At 38.8% G+C, this 24,839-nt stretch overlaps 1 protein-coding gene across 1 annotated transcript in view; it reads right to left on the reverse strand.

The window, feature by feature from the left end:
* The window catches only part of LOC128664316 (collagen alpha-1(VII) chain-like), a 913,939-nt gene that overhangs the window by 335,492 nt on the left and 553,608 nt on the right, over nt 1-24,839 (reverse strand). The window contains exon 83 of the mRNA XM_053719156.1: nt 17,842-17,877. Within this exon, the coding sequence (XP_053575131.1) occupies nt 17,842-17,877 (36 nt within the window). The remainder of the gene's footprint in view (nt 1-17,841; nt 17,878-24,839) is intronic.

Consider the following 24,839-nt stretch of genomic DNA (forward strand, 5'->3'; position numbering starts at 1 on the left):
ATATATATATCTGTAAATACATATATAAATACATAAATAAGTCTGTAAACTCATATAAACATATACAGTTGTAATCAAAATTATTCAACCCCCATTGCAAATCAGGTTTATTGTCAAAATTTACAGACTTTCAGCTGTTTGCAATGAGCAAATCAAACAAGAGCAATTGAAAGAGCTCAACACAAAAAATGCAGTGGTTTCCCCAAATTTAACAGAAAATACACCTTTTAATGAATTCTGTAGTCTCAAAATTATTGAACCCCCTGAATAGAATCCCTCACAACAGCACAAATATGCAAAACAGGTGTTGTCAAGCACACCTGATGCAACTAATCAATGGTTTTATTAGTTGCCCCAGGTGTGCTTGAGCTCGAACACATGAAATACCTGAACTAGCTAGGGGCTTGTTGAGTGTCACGTTTGACTGCATGTTAGAAATATGGCTAAGTCAAAAGAATGGTCCAAAAAATAAAGAGAAGAGATCATAGCCCTTCACAAACAAGGAACAGGATACAAAACGATAGTGAAGGTACTGAATGCTCCTAGAGACACTGTTGGAAGAATAGTTTGCAAGTTAAAAGTTAAAGAAACAGTGGTTACACTACCTAGACGGGGCAGAAAAAGTAAGCAATCAACGGGCTGCAACCAGATTTCTGAGAAGGCAGGTTGAGAAAAACTCTTACATGACTGCAAAAGACCTGCAGCAAGACTTCGTGGCAACAGGCACTGAGGTTTCAGTTTGCACAGTAAGGCGCATACTAAACGCAGAAGGTTTCCATGCAAGAACTCCAAGACGTACACCACTATTGACCCAAAAGCACAAGAAGAGTTGGCTCCAATATGCTCAAAATCATATAAATAAGCCACAGAAGTTTTGGGATTCTGTTCTGTGGAGCGATGAAACAAAATTGGAACTTTTTTTGGCCTGAGGCATGAGCTGTATGTCTGGAGGAAGAAGAATGAAGCATTCGCTGAAGAGAACACTCTGCCTACAGTTAAGCATGGTGGTGGCTCACTGATGCTCTGGGGCTGCTTTGCATCCTCTGGCACTGGAAACCTGCAGCGTGTGGAAGGCAAGATGGATTCATTGATGTATCAAGATATCTTAGAAGAAAAAGTCATGCAGTCTGTGAGGAAGCTGAAGCTTGGGCGTCCTTGGACCTTTCAACAGGACAATGATCCCAAGCATACTTCAAATTTCCCCAAGGCTTGGTTGCAGAAGAAGTCCTGCAAGATTCTACAGTGGCCATCACAGTCACCTGACTTGAACCCCATAGAAAATCTCAGGTGGAATTTGAAAAATGCGGTTGCAGCACACAAATCCAATAATATTACTGAACTGGAGGCCATTGCCCATGAGGAATGGGCTAAGATTCCTCAGGAACGCTGCCAATAGCTGGTGTGTGGCTATGCATCTTATTTGCAGCAGGTTGATGGGTATATTATGCTAAGTGGGTAACTTGAAACTGACACAATAAGGGTAGTTTGAAACTCATATGAATATCTATAATACAGCAAGCAGCATTCCACAACTTCCTTCACATATGTTTCTCACATATGTTTCTCATATATGTTTCTCATATATACTTATATGGACATTTTCTGTTACTTTCTCTAACTGCATTCTTCTATTTCCTGTGACCTCTTGTGACGTGTGAGCTACTATAAAACCACTGTGAATACTGATAATAAACAAAACCAGTGAGAAACACTTTTGTGCCTGTGTGATTTTTCTTGCTGATTCCCCAGAGCTCTGAGAGAACGGTTTGTGGACTCCTATCAATCAGGGCTAAGGAGAAAAGTTGTACCCAACAATCTGGCATCAGAAGGTGGGATGGGACAGGAAATCCCATAAGGTAAGTGAACAGAGTCTTTTTATTCTGACCTTTTCTCTTACCCCGGGATCCCTGAAGTCCCATCCAGAAATATATATATATATGTGAATCTTTGGTAGAATCTAATTTATTCAGTCTTTGGTAGACTAAAAGGGGAATAATAGATTTCTTTGGTAGAAATCAGGTTATATAAGTTAAAGTCTGGCTGAGGGTAAAACCACACTGATTCTCATGCTGCTTGCTTTTTAAATACGCTATATGGCAAAATGTTGCTTATTGTATAAAGTGTTAAGAAAGTAAACTGCTGCTTAATTAGTGCTAATATGTATTGCTGTTAGGTTTCTGAACTTTGTAAGACACCCCATCTCTCTGGTGAGGGGAAACCCTTTGACCCAGAAAAGATGAACGCAAGTGACAACTGAAAGAAACAGTATAGTGATATTTTATCTTGTTGCAAACTTAAGCATTCAAGCACAATAGCTGGTAGTGGATTGTCGAAGCCCTTCGGTTCAGTACAGCCATTCTAGTTAGTTTGGTTTTTGCAAAAAGATACAATAATTAATTGCTCTTAAAGGTAAAGTATTGGATTTTTTGTTGTTGTAAATTTTTAAAGGATAAGTTAGGAGTTGAGAATGGGCAAATCCCAGTCTTAACAATTTCCACCACCTAGACCGGGAGAGACATGTAAAGATTATGTGGGGAGTGTATCACCCGAGGGATACGCATATGTTGTTCCCTGGGTTGATAACATAGCGGGATGGACGGAAGCTATGAGAAGCTCAAATCCATTCCCCAGAGAAGGGGATAATGATAAATTTCATATGAATATGGTAAAAGGGTTGTTTCTAGGTGATGAAGAAGCATTTCCATGGTATAAGGGTGACCCAGGGTAGGATATGAACTATATTAGAAATGGTGGGGAAAATTGGGTGATAGTGTCTCCACACTGGCAATATATCGATGTGGACAGAAATAAAAAAAGGGTAAAAGTAGGAAGCAAAGACAGACAACATATTCACCCCCCCTGCCCCACATAACGCCCCTCATCTACCTTTGCCATGATACAACAAACTATATACTAGCCTTCCATCCCCTAGTGACATAGATCTGGAGACCATTGCTATTGCCACTACTCAGGTACTCCAGGGATAGACCATGCCGGAATCTTCTGTAACTCCCTGATACCAGGTCACTAAACCCTCAATTATGCCCAAACCCCAACATTTAACCCCGATTTAAGGTTGAACCATCGACAACCCATCCCCGACCTTGACCCCCCAATATAAGAGGGAAAAAGAGTGGGGAGAAGGAGGAAGCAACCATGCCAGATTTAGAACCAGAAGCTAGTATGCCATTTCTCACTGTGGGAGACCAATTAATTATAAAACCTTTGTCCCCGGGTGAACTAAGGGAAATTACTAAGGGAGCCCCAAAAACCGTCAACATCCATCAGCTTGTATTATGTATTTAAAAAGAATGTTACAGGGACAAAATATGACCCAGACAGACATAAGAATTATCATTGATGCACTTCTAGACTATGACCCTGAATCAGGTTGGGACTGGGACAATGTACAGACTATTAGTAAATTGAGTCGTGATCCAACAATTAGCTATGCCCTAAACACACGTGAGGGACTTGACGTAATGTGAAGAGAATTAAGCATAGAAATGCATAGAGTATGGAAGGATAAACAAAGAATGTCAATTGCACTAGCGTGCAAGCAGAATACAAAGGAAACAGTAGAAGAATTTGTTAAGAGCTTTTATAAATGCTGGAAGGAAGAGGCTGGAATGGAATCAGGAGATGCAATGGACTCTCTGAATGTCCAGACTTGCATTAGTAATATGCAATCTCAGCTTTCCTTGTTGGTTAAACACCTTGTCTCTGAATGGCCGGAGTTGACTCCAGCAGATTTCTTGAAAAGAATTCATGAAAAGGAAGGGGCAGGTTGTTTGGACCTCAAGAAATTAGAGGGAAAAAATGCTGCTTTTTATCAAAAGCAGAGTTTACAACATTGTGACCCATTCCAGGCCAGGGAAAGGGATAATACAGGGAGTATGTGAGAGGTAGAGGGAGAGGTAGAGGGACATTGGAAAAATGAATGCCCAAAAACCCCTAATAATTCTGGCCCGCCTTAAATCCCCAACAGTATAACCGACAGCCTTACATAGCCCCTGCACCCGCAAAGGCACCCAAACATAACATACAATGGTCATAGGGGTGCCCAGAAGGTAGCACTCCAACTTTTCCAGTGGTGTCAACAAGTTATCACGAGCAACCATACTTGGTCCTAGAGGTGGAGGGAGAATCCCTACCATTTCTAGTAGACACTGGAGCTACATGCTCCACCTTAGGCTCGGATATGTATGGTGGCACTACTGGAAAATCTGAACCTTCTCTAGGGATTAATGGAGTGCTGACTCAGACTCGCATAACACCACCACTTGGAGTTAGGGTATCCTGTACTGGCCAATACCTTTTGCACCCATTTCATATTATAACTGGGTGTCCCCTTAACCCTTTGGGTCGTGATCTTAGGGTCCCCTTGGAGTAAAATTAGCTGTCACTAGACGGGGTGGGTTAGACTTGAGTCTAGGGTCCACTAACCTGTGTTTTTATAATGACATATTTACAGATGTCCCATCCTCTGTATGGGCATCTTCAAAACTTGACGTTGGTTTAGTTCAGTGTACTCCGTATAAAGCCAGATTGAAACCTAATACCACTCCAGTGTTTATTAAACAATATCCATTGTCCAGAGAAAAGAAAGAGAGGCTATTCCCACCTCCTATAACCTCCGATCCAGTACCAGCACATTATTTAGCTTGCCTCAATACAAAAAGAAATCAGCTCGATGCTCCTTTTCCTACCGAGCGCCACAGTTATGGAATGACCTCCCGCACACTTCTCCAAGCCTAATATCCTTTAAGAGATCCCTCTCTACATATCTCAAAACAGAATGCACCTGTCATGGTTGATTATATATTTCTTACCTGTTCTATGTAAAAATTTTGCATCTATTGTGTATTATTATTGTTTTTGAATTTTATTGTACCCTATTGTATCAATGCAATGTTTTGTGGACCTAGGACATACTTGAAAACGTGAGAAATCTCAATGTATCCTTCCTGGTAAAATATTTTATAAATAAATAAATAAGGCCCATGATAGAGGAATTCCTTAAACAAGGAATCCTCCGTCCAATAGTTTCTCCCTATAATACTTCCATAAATCCGGTCCCAAAGAAAGACAATGAATATAGGTTAGTACAAGACCTAAGGGCGATTAATGAAATCGTCATCCCCATTGCTAAAATTGTACCAGATATTACAACCTTACTCACAGCCATTCCACATGACGCCCGTATATTTACAGTCATTGATTTGACTGTACTTATGGCTTTTTGTTATGATGGGCGTCAGCTTACCTGGTCCCACCTCCCTCAAGGCTATGTGGACTCACCTGTGGTCTATTCACTGGTGCTACAATATACCTTGCAGTTATGGACACCAGGACAAGGTTCCGTCCTCCTTCAGTACGTTGATGACCTACTGTTGTGTAGTCCTAACCAGGAGGCAAATACAGCAGATACGATTAGTCTGTTAAAACACCTTGCTGCCAAAGGTCACAAAATAGCAAAACATAAGCTACAAGTAGGAGTGACAAAAGTGGATTACCTTGGTTTTGTGCTTTCCCAAGGCCACCGGTTCATAAGTCCCAAACGAATCCAAGCAATTCAACAAATCCCAAAGCCAGCCACTAGAAAGAACATGCTCACCTTGCTAGGTATGATTAACTATTGCAGACAATGGATTTCTGAATGTTCTCATAACAATTCCATTCGAAGGCAAGCCACAAAAGGGGATAGCCCAGAACGTATACAATGGACCACAAACATGACTAAATCCTACATAGCTCTAAAGACTAGCATTATAAGCGCCCCTGCATTAGGACTACCTGATTATTGTAAACCATTTCACTTGTATGTGAGGGACAATTGTAAAACCATGGCTGCTGTCTGTGCCCAAGAGCATAGTGGAGGCAATATGTGTCCCGTAGCTTTATTTTCCAAAGTAGTTCCAATACCGGTACAAGGGATGCCAGGCATGTCTCTGAGCATTGGCGGCTTGTGCCATGGCTGTAGAGATGGTTGAAACAATCACACTAGGCCACCCGATAGTACTACACACTAGTCACCAAGTCTTACATCTTGTAAAAAATGTCACTACCCAACATATTACTTCTCAAAGACATTCTGATTATGAATGTATATTACTGAATAATACAAATCTGACTATTAAATATAGTAGTGTATCCTCAGGATACACTCAGAGATAATACACCACATTACCACACCAAGACCTGACCTGATGAACAAACCTTTTGACCATGCTGATAATATGTTTGTTGATGGCTCTTGTTCCTGACCTAGTGACAGTATTTATAAGACAGGCTATGCCGTTGTGCAGCTACCAGACATTGTGCTAGATGCAGGCCCCATTCCTTATCCTTCTGCACAAGCTGCCAAATTAATAGCACTCACAAAAGCATGTAAATTGTTTAAGGATAAATCTGTTAACATTTACACTGACTCTCGCTATGCCTTTGGGGTTGTGCATGATTTTGGTATGATATGGAAACAACGTGGTTTTGTTTCAGCAGATGGTAAGAACATCTGTCATACAGACCTGATTAATGACCTTTTAGAGGCCATACAACTCCCAAAGGACATAACAATCATACATTGTCGTGCACATACACACAAGTCTGACCCCATTTCCTCAGGTAATGCACTTGCAGATAAAATTGCTAAAGAAGCTGCTTATGCTTCTCATACACCCGGACCACCCGTCCGTATGTATGCTGTTTTAGCCCCACCTTCATGTCCTACAGACTATATGCTTCTTGAACTCCATGGACATGCCACTCTTAGACATAATATGATCTTTATTGCTTAAAGTGAAATCAGTACATTTGGTACACATTCTCAGAGGGGGTTCCACCATGGCTTTTAAACATAATGAACAAGGAGTTTCCTCTATGTCAGACATGTTTATACAGACTAGCAATGAGACTAGGAAGCTTGGAAAACACTTTAATTCAAGTTAACAAGCAATATAAATAAACAGTACTGTGCCTTTAAGAGAAACAAATTTTGTCAAAATTTGAAAAACAGTGAAAAAAGGCAGTTACACCAACGAAATTTTTACAGTGTATGTAATAGGCTAACAGAGCATTGCACCCACTTGCAAATGGATGATTAACCCCTTAGTTCAAAAAACGGATCAAAAAAACGACATAGACATTTTTTAAAAGTCCCAGCAAAGTGCCACAGCTTTACTGTGGCTCCTACCTTCCCCAATAAACGATTTTAGGCTCTTTAGAGATGTCCTGTAGCATTCAGGGGACACCTGATGAAAACTGGATGTCTCAGTCTGTAATTTTAACTGCGCAATAAAGCGCTAAAATAGGCCCCTCCCACTCATATTACAACAGTGGAAAGCCTCAGGAAACTGTTTCTAGGCAAAATAAAGCCAGCCATGTGGAAAAAATTAGGCCCCAATAAAGTTTTATCACCAAGCATATATAAAAAACGATTAAACATGCCAGCAAACGTTTTATATAGCATATCTATAAGGGTAATACCCCTGAGAGTAAGCATGATACTAGTCGTTATTAAATCACTGTATTCAGGCTTAACTTACATTTATCAGGAATCAGCAGCATTTTCTAGCATTTCCAATCCTAGAAAAAATCATAACTGCACATACCTGATAGCAGAATAAACTGCACGCCATTCTCCCTCTGAAGTTACCTCACTCCTCAAACATGTGTGAGAACAGCAATGGCTCTTAGTTACAACCTGCTAAGATCATAGAAAACTCAGGCAGATTCTTCTTCTATCTCTGCCTGAGAAACAATAGCACAACTCCGATATTATTTAAAATAACAAACTTTTGATTGAAGAAAATAAACTAACTATTTTTTACCACTCTCCTCTTACTACCTCCATGCGAGTTGAGAGTTGCAAGAGAATGACTGGATATGGTAGGAAGGGGAGGAGCTATATATCAGCTTTGCTGTGGGTCCTCTTGCAACTTCCTGTTGGGAATGAGAATATCCCATAAGTAATGGATGATCCGTGGACTGGATACACCTTACTAGAGAAATGAGTGACAAATTTTGTAACAAAAAAAGAGTGCTTTACCCCTACAATTATAAAGGAGAAATTCTCACTGAATAATACAGGAACGAGTTTTAACCATTCATACTTTATCTTTATTGGTTTAACTATTCAATCATACACGTTTAAAAACACTTAAACTCTCTAGATATCAATATATAGCATAGGTGTGTTATTAAAGCTATCTTGCTAATACTCTACCTGTAATTATAAAGTCCTTGCTTGGATAGTCAACTTTAGCACAGCTGCTCAGTGTAATAGATTCTGTCTGCTTAAACTCTCTAGATATCAATATATAGCATAGGTTACAGCCTTTTTGTTCACTTATTCTCTAAATAATTACTTAACACTTTCCTATTCAAGTATGCATACTTTGTTAGCAACAATACACAATATTTAATAATGCAATTCATTTATGACACTCCATCACTACGTTTTTCATATACTTCACATCCACTTCACTTTATTACGATCATTTTTTATTTATGTAACCTACCTCTTTAACTATATGTGCACACAACTAGCGCTGCGGAATCTGTTGGCGCTCTACAAATAACCGATAATAATAACACAACCACTGACTTTCACATAATATTTGGAAACATCTATTCCTGCACCCTTAAAATTCATACACACTAATGTGAATCAAATTAATCTATGTTCCTCTTCAAAACAGGACTGGTATCTATTGCCCTAGAAAATTATAAACAACCCACTTAACTGTAGAGAATTACTAACTTTAATAGACACCATACCCCTATGACACTCTTAACCCCTTAAAGACGCAAGTCGTACAGGGTACGTCGCACACAACCTGGTCTTAAAAGACCAGCGACGTACCCTGTACGACATTAGGGGTTTAAAGCGGCTGGAAGCGATCCTGCTCGCTTCCAGCCGCTTTCCGGTTATTGCAGTGATGCCTCGATATCGAGGTATCCTGCAATAACACCCCTTGGCCATCCGATGCAGAGAGAGCCAATCTGTGGCCCTCTCTGCACCGGACATCGATGGCCGGTATCGTTGGTGGGTGGGAGCTGCAGTGGGAGGCGGGTGGGCGGCCATCGATGAGTGCTCTGACGTGGAGGGGGGGCGGGATCGCGGGCGTGACCGTCGGGAGCGCGCACGGAGGTGCGCGCACATGCACGGGAGGGCGGGGGCGGGCGCGTGCACGGGGTGGAAGCGGGTGGGAACGGCTACACTACAGAAATATTTTTAAAAAAAGTGAAATAGAGTGGGGGAAAAAATAACTTCAAAAAGGGATCTAAGTGATCTGGGAGGGGGTGGGGGGTTGCTCTTTGGTTGGGGGGAAGCTACACTACAGAAAAATATATATATATATAAAACAGCAGGTTTTTTTTTAGTAAACTGGGTACTGGCAGATAGCTGCCAGTACCCAAGATGGCTACCTATAAGGTAGAGGAGGAGGGATAGAGAGCTATTTGGGGGGGATCAGGGAGGTTGGGGGCTAAGGGGGGATCCTACACATCAGCATATGTAAATATGCTAAAACAATTTTTTTTTTATTTTTAAATATGTTTTATTTTAGTACTGGCAGACTTGCGGGGACAATTGTGGGTTGGGGGAGGGAAGAGAGCTGTTTGGGAGGGATCAGGGGGTGTGATGTGTCAGATGGGAGGCTGATCTCTACATTAAAGCTAAAATTAACCCTGCAAGCTCCCTACAAGCTATCTAATTAACCCCTTCACTGCTAGACATAATTCACGTGTGATGCGCAGCGGTATTTAGTGGCCTTCTAATTACCAAAAAGCAACGCCAAAGCCATATATGTCTGCTATTTCTGAACAAAGGGGATCCCAGAGAAGCTTTTACAACCATTTATGCCATAATTGCACAAGTTGTTTGCAAATAATTTCAGTGAGAAACCTAAAGTTTGTGAAAACATTTGTGAAAAAGTGAACAATTTTTTTTTATTTGATCTCATTTGGCGGTGAAATGGTGGCATGAAATATACCAAAATGGGCCTAGATCAATACTTTGGGATGTCTTCTAAAAAAAAATATATACATGTCAAGGGATATTCAGGGATTCCTGAAAGATATCAGTGTCCCAATGTAACTAGCGCTAATTTTGAAAAAAAGTGGTTTGGAAATAGAAAAGTGCTACTTATACTTATTGCCCTATAACTTGCAAAAAAAGCAAAGAACATGTAAACATTGGGTATTTCTAAACTCAGGACAAAATTTAGAAACTATTTAGCAAGGGTGTTTTTTGGTGGTTGTAGATGTGTAACAGATTTTGGGGGTCAAAGTTAGAAAAAGTGTGTTTTTTTCCATTTTTTCCTCATATTTTATATTTTTTTATAGAAATTAGAAGATATGATGAAAATAATGGTATCTTTAGAAAGTCCATTTAATGGCGAGAAAAACGGTATATAATATGTGTGGGTACAGTAAATGAGTAAGAGGAAAATTACAGCTAAACACAAACACCGCAGAAATTTAAAAATAGCCCTGGTCCTTAAGGGAAAGAAATTGAAAAATGGCCTTGTCCTTAAGGGGTTAAAATATGTCAGAAATGGTATACACAGTGTTCTATTTAATCTTGCTTCTGTCTTTAAAACATCTGTCCTTTTTGTCATGCTACTGATATATTCAATACTTTCATTATAAATACCAACCTGTAATAAATAGATTGAAAACCCTGCATATGGTCCTATTACCAAACAATATCTCTGTGGTATAATACAAAGTACACACCACAAGTGAAAGTATGTACAATAAGAAAATGTAGAACTTATTCTTCAGCAGCAATATAAAGAACTCCATGATAAAGTAACATATATTATTGTAACCAACATGCATAAGTTTGCAACATGTAACTGAGTATAGCATAAGGCTTTGAATGAAAAATGTATCCCGATTGAATATCTAAACATGATTGACATCCAATCATACCAATCAGAATCAAGATAATTCCTCATAGATCATCCAATCCCACACGCAAGGTGGGATTTATAAACCAGTAAATAGATTTACCAAACAGCCGGTGTGTAACCCTTTTGAGGAAGCATGAGTGAAACACGTGTCAGGGGTCTGGCTTCAGCAAGTTTTTTAGCCGCTTACTCCCTATGATAACTGTTGATTGCCAATAGCTTGTAAATGTGTGTTATATTCTGAGATCAGACATTATGCTATGATAGTAAAACAAGTCAGTTGAACGTTAATCTAGCCCCCGCTATAGAAGCGGCTTTAGCAGACAGAATCTATTACACTGAATAGCTGTGCTAAAGTTAACTGTGCAAGCAAGGACTTTATAATTAAAGAAAGAGTATTAGCTAGATAGCTTTAATCTCGCAATCTGACATCCCACAAATTAATAGGTCCTCTTGTTACAGCATTATTTCTGATTTTTTTTAATAGCTGGCTAAAAAAATATTGTTTGTATCTGACTACTTGATATTAGACAAAGTATAATGTTTCACATCTAGATACATGATCCTCAGAGGTATTATTCACACACCTATGCTATATATTGATATCTAGAGAGTTTAAGTGTTTTTAAAAGTGTATGATTGAATAGTTAAACCAATAAAGATAAAGTATGAATGGTTAAAAATCGTTCCTGTATTATTCAGTGAGAAGGTTTCCTATATAATTGTAGGGGTAAAGCGCTCTTTTTTGTTACAGAATTTGTAACTCATTTATCTGTGAGTCTCTTTAGTGCTATATTGCCCCCCTAACAGGTGCTTGTTGATTACAAAAATATTTGTCACCTATAGGTACTTACCATTAGTACTACTTTACCTACTATCTTTTTACTATAGTATACTCCAGTAGAATGTCTTAGCTACTTTATGCATTCGCTCACTTTCAGCCAGATTACGAGTTTTGCGTTATGAGTGGCTCGCTAATAACTTGTATGTTATTTTCACCGCTCACCTTTCATAGCGCTGCTATTACAGGTTTGCAAAAAAACGTCTTGTGCGGGCTATACAAGCTCTGTTTTGACGTGATCCTGCACAATTTACCCATAGACATCAATGGAGAGAGCCGGCTAAAAAAAAGCCTAATACCTGCAATCACAGAGGGTAAAGCTCCATAACGCAGCCCCATTGATGTCTATGGGGAAAAAAATGTATGTTTAAACTAAACACCCTAACATAAACCCTGAGTCTAAACACCCCTAATCTGCTGCCCCTGACATAGCCGACACCTACATTACACTTATTAACCCCTAATCTGCCGCCCCCAATGTCGCCACCGCCTACCTACACTTATTAACCCCTAATCTGCCGCCCCTAATGTCGCCGCCACCTACCTACACTTTATAACCCCCAATCTGCCGCCCCTAATGTCGCCGCCACCTACCTACACTTTATAACCCCCAATCTGCCGCCCCCAGTGTCGCCGCCACCTACCTACACTTATTAACCCAAATGATAGTGAGTACAGCACAATCTTAAGACCGGGTGCTCGTGTAAACCAGGGACACTGCCAAGTCCCCAAAGGAATATGAAAATAGTCAGTCCATGGCACTCCAAAGAAATTCTTTAAAGCAATTTATTAGAGAAAAACAGCGACTCTTCGGGGTCACAGCCCCTTATTCATGCTTGAATTCAAGCATGAATAAGGGGCTGTGACCCCGAAGCATCGCTGCCCCTTATTCATGCTTGAATTAAAGCATGAATAAGGGGCTGTGACCCCAAAGCGTTGCTGTTTTTCTCTAATAAATTGCTTTAAAGAATTTCTTTGGAGTGCCGTGGACTTACTATATTTTCATACACTTATTAACCCCTAATCTGCCGCCCCCAATGTCGCCGCTGCCACTATACTAAAGTTATTAACCCCTAAACCTCTGGCCTCCCACATCACTAAACACTAAATAAATATATTAATCCCTAAACCTAACCCTAAGTCTAACCCTAACCCTAACGTAACCCTAATACCCCCTAACTTTAACAAAATTAAATTAATTCTAAATAAAACTTACTATTAATAACTAAATAATTCCTATTTAAAATAAATACTTACCTGTAAAATAAACCCTAAGCTAGCTACAATATAACTAATAGTTACATTGTAGTTAGCTTAGGTGTTATTTTTATTTCACAGGTAGGTTTGTATTTATTTTAACTAGGTAGACTAGTTAGTAAATACAGGGAGTGCATAATTATTAGGCAAGTTGTATTTTTGAGGATTAGTTTTATTATTGAACAACAACCATGTTCTCAATGAACCCAAAAAACTCATTAATATCAAAGCTGAATATTTTTGGAAGTAGTTTTTAGTTTGTTTTTAGTTTTAGCTATTTTAGGGGGATATCTGTGTGTGCAGGTGACTATTACTGTGCATAATTATTAGGCAACTTAACAAAAAACAAATATATACCCATTTCAATTATTTATTTTTACCAGTGAAACCAATATTACATCTCAACATGCACAAATATACATTTCTGACATTCAAAAACAAAACAAAAACAAATCAGTGACCAATATAGCCACCTTTCTTTGCAAGGACACTCAAAAGCCTGCCATCCATGGATTCTGTCAGTGTTTTGATCTGTTCACCATCAACATTGCGTGCAGCAGCAACCACAGCCTCCCAGACACTGTTCAGAGAGGTGTACTGTTTTCCCTCCTTGTAAATCTCACATTTGATGATGGACCACAGGTTCTCAATGGGGTTTAGATCAGGTGAACAAGGAGGCCATGTCATTAGATTTTCTTCTTTTATACCCTTTCTTGCCAGCCATGCTGTGGAGTACTTGGACGCGTGTGATGGAGCATTGTCCTGCATGAAAATCATGTTTTTCTTGAAGGATGCAGACTTCTTCCTGTACCACTGCTTGAAGAAGGTGTCTTCCAGAAACTGGCAGTAGGACTGGGAGTTGAGCTTGACTCCATCCTCAACCCAAAAAGGCCCCACAAGCTAATCTTTGATGATACCAGCCCAAACCAGTACTCCACCTCCACCTTGCTGGTGTCTGAGTTGGACTGGAGCTCTCTGCCCTTTACCAATCCAACCACGGGCCCATCCATCTGGTCCATCAAGACTCACTCTCATTTCATCAGTCCATAAAACCTTAGAAAAATCAGTCTTGAGATATTTCTTGGCCCAGTCTTGACGTTTCAGCTTGTGTGTCTTGTTCAGTGGTGGTCGTCTTTCAGCCTTTCTTACCTTGGCCATGTCTCTGAGTATTGCACACCTTGTGCTTTTGGGCACTCCAGTGATGTTGCAGCTCTGAAATATGGCCAAACTGGTGGCAAGTGGCATCTTGGCAGCTGCACGCTTTACTTTTCTCAGTTCATGGGCAGTTATTTTGCGCCTTGGTTTTTCCACACGCTTCTTGCGACCCTGTTGACTATTTTGAATGAAACGCTTGATTGTTCGATGATCACGCTTCAGAAGCTTTGCAATTTTAAGAGTGCTGCATCCCTCTGCAAGATATCTCACTATTTTTTACTTTTCTGAGCCTGTCAAGTCCTTCTTTTGACCCATTTTGCCAAAGGAAAGGAAGTTGCCTAATAATTATGCACACCTGATATAGGGTGTTGATGTCATTAGACCACACCCCTTCTCATTACAGAGATGCACATCACCTAATATGCTTAATTGGTAGTAGGCTTTCGAGCCTATACAGCTTGGAGTAAGACAACATGCATAAAGAGGATGATGTGGTCAAAATACTCATTTGCCTAATAATTCAGCACTCCCTGTAGTTATTAACTATTTACTAACTACCTAGTTAAAATAAATACAAAGTTACCTGTAAAATAAAACCTAACCTGAGTTACACTAACACCTAACATTACAATAAATTAAATAAATTAAAATAACAAAATACAATTATCTAAATTAAAAAAAACAAACACTAAATTACACAAAATAAAAAAAGAAATATCAAAAATAAAAACGAATTACTCCTAATCTAATAGCCCTATCAAAATAAAAAAGCCCCCCCAAAATAAAAAAAAAAACCTAGCCTACACTAAACTGCCAATGGCCCTTAAAAGGGCCTTTTGCCAGGCATTGCCCCAAAGAAATCAGCTCTTCTAAAAAAATACAAACAACCCCCAACAAAAAACCCACCACCCACACAACCAAACCCCCCAAATAAAACCCTATCTAAATAAACCTAAGTCCCCCATTGCCTTGAAAAGGGCATTTGGATGGGCATTGCCCTTAAAAGGGCATTTAGCTCTTTTACAGCTACCCTAGGCTAAAAATAAAACCCGCCCAATAAACCTTTAAAAAAACCTAACACTAACCCCCGACGATCCACTTACAGTTTTTGAAGACCAGACATCCATCCTCATCCAGGCGGCAGAAGTCCTCATCGAAGCCGGCAGAAGTCTTCATCCAAGCGGGCAGAAGTCTTCATCCAGAGAGCATCTTCTATTTTCATCCATCCGGCACAGAGCGGGTCTATCTTCAAGACATCCGGTGCGGAGCATCCTCTTCTTACGATGGTTGCTGAAGAATGAAGTTTCCCTTTAAATGACGTCATCCAAGATGGCGTCCCTTACATTCCGATTGGCTGATAGAATTATATCAGCCAATAGGAATTAAGGGGGGAAAAATCCTATTGGCTGTTGCAATCAGCCAATAGGATTGAGCTTTCATCCTATTGGCTGATCCAATCAGCCAATAGGATTGAGCTTGCATTCTATTGGCTGATTGGATCAGCCAATAGGATGAAAGCTTAATCTTATTGGCTGATTGCAACAGCCAATAGGATTTTTCTCCCCTTAATTCCTATTGGCTGATAGAATTCTATCAGCCAATCGGAATGTAAGGGACGCCATCTTGGATGACGTACCGTAAAGGGAAACTTAATTCTTCAGCAACCATCGTAAGAAGAGAATGCTCCGCCCCGGATGTCTTGAAGATGGATCCACTCCGCACCGGATGGATGAAGATAGAAGATGCCGTCTGGATGAAGACTTCTGCCCGCTTGGTTGAAGACTTCTGCCGGCTTCGATGAGGACTTTTGCCGCCTGGATGAGGATGGATGTCCGGTCTTCAAAAACTGTAAGTGGATCATCGGGGGTTAGTGTTAGGTTTTTTAAGGGTTTATTGGGTGGGTTTTATTTTTAGCTTAGGGTTTTGGGCAATGTAAAAGAGCTAAATGCCCTTTTAAGGGCAATGCCCATCCAAATGCCTTTTTCAGGGCAATGAGGAGCTTAGGTTTATTTAGATATGGTTTTATTTGGGGGGTTTGGTTGTGTGGGTGGTGGGTTTTACTGTTGGGGGTTGTTTGTATTTTTTTTTTTTACAGGTAAAAGAGCTGATTTATTTGCGGCAATGCCCCGCAAAAGGCCTTTTTAAGGGCCATTGGCAGTTTAGTGTAGGCTGGGGGGGGGGTATTTTGGGGGGACTTTTTTATTTTGATAGGGCTATTAGATTAGGAGTAATTCATTTTTATTCTTGATAATTTCTTTTTTTATTTTGTGTAATTTAGTATTTTTTTTTTTTTTTAAATTTAGATAATTGTATTTTGTTATTTTAATTTATTTAATTTATTGTAATGTTAGGTGTTAGTGTAACTCAGGTTAGCTTTTATTTTACAGGTAAATTTGTATTTATTTTAACTAGCTAGTTATTAAATAGTTAATAACTATTTACTAACTAGTCTACCTAGTTAAAATAAATACAAACTTAGATGTGAAATAAAAATAAAACTCAATATAGCTAGAATATAACTATTAGTTATATTGTAGCTAGCTTAAGGTTTATTTTACAGGTAGGTTTGTATTTAGTTTAAATAGGAATTATGTAGGTAATAATAGTATTTAGATTTATTTTAATTATATTTAAGTTAGGGCGTGTTAGGGTTAGGTTTAGGGGTTAATAGATTTATTATAGCTGCGGAGTGGTCGGACGGCAGATTAGGGGTTAATTATATTGAAATAGTGTTTTTGATGCGGGAGGGCGGCGGTTTAGAGGTTAATAATTTTATTATAGTGGCGATGATGTCGGGGAGCAGCGGAATAGGGGTTAATTTTATTTTAGTGTTTGCGATGCGGGAGGGACTCGGTTTAGGGGTTAATAAGTAGTTTATGGGTGTTAGTGTACTTTGTAACACTTTAGTTATGTTACAGCTTGTAGCATAAAACTCATAACTACTGACTTTAGATGGTGGTATGGATCTTGTCATTTTAGGCTGTACGGCTGACTTTTTGGCCTCACAGCAAAACTCGTAATACCGGCGCTATGGAAGTCCCATTGAAAAAGGACTTTTCTTAAAGTGCGGTACTGACGTTGCATGACGGCCAAAAAAGTGTGCGGTACATCTATACCTACAAGACAATAAAAATAATAATAAAGCTGTAATTGCGGCGTTAGGGAAAAAGCATCGTTATGTGCCATAACGATGCTTTTTCACTCATAACGCCAAACTCGTAATCTGGCTGTTTCTCTTTTATGTAGTGTAGCTATGAGTTAGGCTCATTCCCAGATAAAAAAACTCATCATATAAGTTAAATACAAAAATCTTTATAAAAGTCATTGAGGTATTTTGTATAAATAAATAATCCTGAAATTATTTTCAGATAGAACAAGAATTCCCACCTAAATGTGATAATTAATAACAACTATTTTGTAGTACAAAACAATGTATACAACAGGGTTTAGAATGGAACCATACACTGGTTATCTGTAAGGTTCCTTGTGAAGATACAAGTGCTAAGAATATAAACATCTCTTTAGGTCATGTGCATTAGATGGGCGGTTATTCTTGTTTATAAAAGTCAGGGAACAACATAATAGTTCTTCTTAAGTGCTATCTGCTGTCCCAATTAAGGTTTTTCCTAGAGCTTTAGACTGACCTGAGGTTATTGTTCAAAAGGTACTTACTCTTTCACCTTTAACTCCCGACAAGCCCTTTACACCCTGGGAAGGAACAAAACAGACATATTTTACTCAAGATTAGGAAGAGAAATAGCATTAATCAAAACATGTGAAATAACTGTGTTTAACAAACAGAAAACATGTGACATAACTCCACAGATTAACCTTGTTGTTAAATAGATACCTTAATTTTTGATGCATTGAACAACCATTTTGGTATCTGATAAATTGATGTGATAGTAAATGTATTTAAATGGAACTTGCTTACAGCCTAATAAAAAGATTACACACCTTACATCAAAAAGAAAGTTCCAAACAACCTCTTATGACTGTTAAAGTGATTAAACCAATAGCAGTATATTAAAAGTAAACACATACGGCTAGATTTAGAGTTTTGTCGGTAAAGACCCGCGTAGTTAACGCTGGTTTTTTTCCCAGCGCACCCTTCCAACAACGCTGGTATTTAGAGTTGTCTAAGGGGCTGCGTTAGGCTCAAAAAAGGGTGCGTTGAGCCTAATATAGCTCCACTTCAACCCTCAATACCAGTGTTGCTTATGGTAGCGGTAAGCTGGAAAAACGTGGTCGTGCATGATATCCACATAGGAAATAATGGGGCATTTTGGGCTGAAAAAAAACCTAACACCTGCAAAAAAGCAGCGTTCAGCTCCTAACGCAGCCCCATTGTTTCCTATGGGGAAACACTCTCTAAGTCTATACCTAACACCCTAACATGTACCCTGAGTCTAAACACCCCTAACCTTACACTTATTAACCCCTAATTTTCCGCCCCTGCTATCGCTGACACCTACATTATATTATTAACCACTAATCTGCTGCTCCGGACACCGCCGCAACCTACATTATCCCTATGAACCACTAATCTGCTACCCCTAACACCGCCGACCCCTATATTATATTTATTAACCCTAATCTGCCCCCCCAATGTCGCCGCTACCTTACCAACACTTAATAACCCCTAATCTACTGACCAGACCTCGCTGCAACTATAATAAATGTATTAACCCCTAAACCGCCACACTCCCGCCTCGCAAACACTAGAATAAATAGTATTAACCCCTAATCTGCCCTCCCTAACATCGCCGCCACCTACCTACAATTATTAACCCCTAAACTCCCGCCCGCACCGTCGCCGCTACTATAATAAATTTATTAACCCCTAAACCTAACTCTAACCCTAACACCCCCCTAAGTTAAATATAATTTAAATGAAACAAAATAATATTCCTAAAATTAACTAAATTATTCCTATTTAAAACTAAATACTTACCTATAAAATAAACCCTAATATAGCTACAATATAACTAATAATTACATTGTAACTATTTTAGGATTTTGCCACTTGGATGAAGACTTCTACCGGATCAAGGACCTCCTCTGCGCACCTTAGATGAAGAATTCGGCTGGGCTGAGTAAAGACGACTCAAGGTAGGGAGATCTTCAGAGGGTTAACGATAGGTTTTTTTTTAAGGGGCGTTTGGGTGGGTTAGAGTAGGGGTATGTGGGTGGTGGGTTGCAATGTTGGGGGGGAGTATTGTATTTTTATTTTCAGGTAAAAGAGCTGATTACTTTGGGGCAATGCCCCACAAAAAGCCCTTTTAAAGGCTGATAAAAGAGCTGATTACTTTGGTAGTTTAGATTAGGGTAGGGAATTTTTTTATTTTGGGGGGCTTTTTTATTTTATTAGGGGGCTTAGATTAGGTGTAATTAGTTTAAACTTCTTGTAATTCTTTTTTATTTTTTGTAATTTAGTGTTTTTTTTTGTATTATAAAATAGTTTATTTTATTGTATTTTATTTTAGGTAATTGTAGGTAATTTATTTAATTAATTTATTGATAGTGTAGTGTTAGGTGTATTTGTAACTTAGGTTAGGATTTATTTTACAGGTAATTTTGTACTTATTTTAACTAGGTAGCTATTAAATAGTTATTAACTATTTAATAGCTATTGTACCTAGTTAAAATAAATACAAAGTTGCCTGTAAAATAAATATAAATCTTAAAATAGCTACAATGTAATTATTAGTTATATTGTAGCTATATTAGGGTTTATTTTATAGGTAAGTATTTAGTTTTAAATAGGAATAATTTAGTTAATTTTAGGAATATTATTTTGTTTCATTTAAATTATATTTAACTTAGGGGGTGTTAGGGTTAGGGTTAGAGTTAGGTTTAGGGGTTAATAAATTTATTATAGTAGCGGCGACGGTGTGGGCGGGAGTTTAGGGGTTAATAATTGTAGGTAGGTGGCGGCGATGTTAGGGAGGGCAGATTAGGGGTTAATACTATTTATTCTAATGTTTGCGAGGCGGGAGTGCGGCGGTTTAGGGGTTAATACATTTATTATAGTGGCGGCCAGGTCTGGTCGGCAGATTAGAGGTTAATAAGCGTAGGTAAGGTAGCGGCGACATTGGGGGGGCAGATTAGGGGTTAATAAATATAATATAGGGGTCGGCGATGTTAGGGGCAGCAGATTAGGGGTTCATAGGTATAATTTAGGTGGCGGCGGTGTCTGGTCGGCAGATTAGGGGTTAAACATTTTTATTATAGTGGCGGTGATGTGGGGGGGCCTCGGTTTAGGGGTACATAGGTAGTTTATGGGTGTTAGTGTACTTTGTAGCACAGTAGTTAAGAGCTTTATATTCCGGCGTTAGCCCATAAAGCTCTTAAGTACTGACTTTTTTTGGCAGTAGGAGTCTTGTCGGTAGAGGGTCTACCGCTCACTTCTCCCAAGACTCCAAATACCAGCGTTAGGCAGATCCCATTGAAAAGATAGGATACGCAATTGGCATAAGGGGATCTGCGGTAGCCTGGAATCGCGGTAGGGAAGTGAGCATTAGACCCTTTCCTGCCTGACTCTAAATACCAGCGGGAGGCCAAAAGCAGCGTTAGGACCCCTTAACGCTGCTTTTGATGGCTAACGCCAAACTCTAAATCTAGGTGTTTATTAGTTACCATTAAAAACGGCAGACTCCATAGGGTAAAAAAATAGTACAAAAAAAGTTTGATTGGTTTCGGTCCCTCAGACCATAGTCATTAACTAAAATAGTGCAGCAGGTGCACTACATTTAAAGGAACTAAGCGCCTCCCATTGGAGGTACCTAGGAACTCATGTTAACCCTATATTCATATTTTATTAAAGGTAAAGTAAACAGATATAAAACAAACCTGCCACAACATTAATGAGAAGCAGTGAGGAAACTTAGCAAAAACAACAGTTCATATAGCCATATAAGGGTAAAAAATACATATTCAATTTGAGTTGCCCAGAATTAGAGTAATGATAAGGACAACAAAAAAAATGTGTATAAGAATACCGGCTAAAAATGAACTGTCTCAGTAAGATGCCTATAACTTAAGATAGATAAGCTGATGTTTATTAAAACAACATAAACAAAAGGCACATGCTGTATATGTCTCAAGAAAATAAAAAATAAAAAAAATAAAACAATTGGAGAAAAATAATTGCAGAAAAAAAGTCAAAAAGCAATAAACATGTCATAGTGAAATATTAGCAAATATACAAATTAGAAATTAGACCATACCAAGATATCAACACTCAATAAACCTATATAAAAATGTAATACAATATATTATATAGTGATTAATGGCTGAAAAGAGAGCACTAAGAACTCATATCATGAAATAGAACCAGTGAGGGAAATCAAAACCAAAAAATGGTAGTATACCTCCCAAAATAGTTCCCCTATTGATGGAAAAAAGGGAATGAATTTATAGGGGCTAACCAATACTGGTTAATGAAGCAAACCAGATAAAGGGAATTACAATTCATTACATTACATATACTCCAATAATTTAAGAAAGTGGATAGTATGTATATATAGTTACAGTATATTCATATGTTCATATAGTGCACTTATTGGTACATTGGTGCATTTATTGGTACACTTAACACATCCCTTTGTCTCGAACAACTCAGAAGAGGTGGCCAAGACAAAGGAGGTAGATACATTAACATGGTCACAAGACCTGCATGTTTGTTTACCACATTTGAAGGTCCCCCTGAAGTGCAGCCATGAGCTCTGTGAAGGTAAACTTTGGTGAATGAAAGTCCGTTTTTTAAAAATACTATTAAAAACTGGGGCACTTTCATTCATCAAAGTTTACAAAGCAGCTGTTTTGTTTAAAAAAATACCTTTTTTTCTTTTCACTGCTAGAGCAGCTTCCCCCACATAGACATCCTCTAGTCACACGTCAGAAATGACTAATCCGGCTTCCTCCAATCACAGCATGACCTCAGGCAATGACTACCCTGGGGGGAAAACTGTGATTGGATGAAGCAGGATTAGTCATTGCAGACGTGTGAATAGAGGATCTCTAGGTGGGGGGAGCTGCTGTAGCAGTGAAAAGAAAAAAAGGTAATTTTTTTTAACAAAACGGCTGCTTTGTAAACTTTGATGAATGAAAGTGCCCCTGTTTTTAACAGTATTTTTAAAAAACAGGCTTTCATTTACCAAAGTTTACCTTCACTTTAAGTAGACTAGGAGAAAGAATATTACCTAGTGACCAATTACGTTTGTATACAAACTGGCACCTGATAGTATTGATTTGAATATGCTGTTACAAACAGTGGTTTTTGTTTGGTCTGGATGGGATCATTAGCTCTTTCCACTTCGTCCTTTATTAGGGGCAAACAGTTGTCCTCTGTCAATCTGTTTAACCTCATTAAAGGCACTCTTAATCAATTTTTTTGGGTAGTCCCTAGCTTCCAGTCTATTAGTGAGTATCTGACTCTCTCTTCTGAAGTTCTCCTCTAAGGTACAATTCAGTTTGACACGTAATAACTGTCCTTTGGCGGTCCCCCTAAAAAAATGCCCAGGATGGCTACTGCGGGCATACAAGAGGGAATTCCCCCAGATAGGCTTCCTATAGAGAGAGGAGACTATCCTCCTGTTTGAACAATTTGAGGTCAATGTGACATCAAGATAATGTATGGTGGTCTTATGCCATTCATAAGTGAATCTTAGTCCAACCTGGTTGGTATTAAGATAAGCAACAAAATCCTGAGCTTCCAATGGACCTGAAGACCAAATAATTAGGAGGTCATCGATGAACCTCATATATTTGATCAAGTGTGAGGAGTGTATGTTTCTATCTCCATAGACATGGAACAGCTCCCACCACCCCATAAAGAGGTTAGCGTAGGAGGGGTCAAATTTTGCCCCTATTGCGGTTCCACGCCTCTGGAGGTAGTAAACATCTGAAATTTGAAAAATGTATGTTTCAAAAGAAACTCAACGACCCTGAGGATATATTTTTTATATTCCTCAGACAGACCTGCATACATGTCCAAAAATAATTTAACTGCTTCAATTCCAAATTCATGGGGTATCGTGGAGTACAGAGAGACGACATCAATTGTCATCCAACTGTACTCCCGGTTCCATGTAATCCTGTCCAATTTCGACAGTGTGTGGGTAGTGTCCCTCTTTTGTAACAAAGTTTGCAGGAATTGGTCAACCCACCTAGACAAGGGTTCTAACAAGGAGCATGTTGGTCTCGCTGGACCGGAAATGACATCAGAAGTGGGCTTGCCCTTATGTGTTTCGTGAACTACGTTAACTTCATCAGAGGGTCTCAGATGAGACCAACCGGATCCTTCACTGCAAACACAGCACAGCAACGAACTCTGTCACTGACAGATTTTCCATCCAAGGACATTCTCCTTATAGGATATTTATCTGGAAACCATAAAGAACTTTTTCAGGTATTGCTTTTCTGCAAGACATTGACACAGTGAGAATCGTTCTCCATTATCGTTTTAAAGCAACCTGCATCAATTACCATTTAGGCATAGTGCAGATATCACAGAGTTTAAAACTGCTATGCAAACTCCGTTTTCTTGGACACTTGAAAGCCCACCTTTATATGGGTTATTATCACAAGGACAGTATTATCAGTTATAATTAGTTGTGGTAGGTGGCGCAAACCAAGTTGCTATTCCCAATGTGTCTTACTGTAAATATGTGTGATAATATGTGGGCTCAATATATGTTAATGTTTTGATGAGTACTATTTTATATTCTCTTATGGAAAAAATTGGATGTCGAAACCTTTTTTAAAAAAATATATATTATACTTTATTTGATTCCGGTAAATTTACCCAATAATAGTGATGCTAAAAGTACAATTAAACAAATATTATTACAAATTCCTTCAAAGTTTAAAAAATGACACCGGTGTCTCTATATATCTATGTATAAAATGTACGTAAAATATAAAAATATATGAATATATAAAAATTAAATTAAAACAATATTGTTGAAATCTTGCAATTTATACAGTTATAGGTTTATCACAAGATGTAATTTCTAACAAAATGTTTGTAAATACAATTTAATAGTGGATAAGACAATAGTTGCTGTATAGTTCATATAGGATACTTTGTTTCAAGTTCAGCTGTGCAATTGAGATCTTATCTTAGGTAACTATATATCAAATGTAGAGGTATGTTGGTGCGATTTTTATCACACTGTGATACAAGTATACAAATTAGTACCTTGAAGTGTATCTGTTTGATATCACTTTTGTGAGATGATTGCGGTTAAATAAACGCCGCTATGCCAATAATTTGCTGGTGGCAGTTCTATATGGACTGCTGGCGGTTAAATAAATGCCGCTTTGGTTTCCTCTTGTTAGGTGGGCTTATCTGTTTGCTGCGAGAAAATTCACTTTTATGTAAATGCTTGTGTAGTTGCCGTGGCCGCTTTGTTATCTTGTTCTTTGTCAGTCAGTGACCGATCGCGCTCTTAAGGATTTTTTGGTGGAATCTTCGTTGCGGTTAGGTGCTAACCGTTTGCTGATGTTTTTTAAGTATCTCCGGTTTTTCTATTCTGTGGCTTGTCTGTCGGTCAGTGACCGATCACAATGGTATGGTTGTTGGATGACCTCCTGATGTGGAATATTTGCGTGCCTCTCCGGTCCGTTGTTCCCAGGTTTCTTTGATGTCGGTCAGTGACCGATCT

The sequence above is a fragment of the Bombina bombina genome, chromosome 6 (genome assembly GCF_027579735.1).
Source record: "Bombina bombina isolate aBomBom1 chromosome 6, aBomBom1.pri, whole genome shotgun sequence".
Lineage (NCBI taxonomy): Eukaryota > Metazoa > Chordata > Amphibia > Anura > Bombinatoridae > Bombina > Bombina bombina.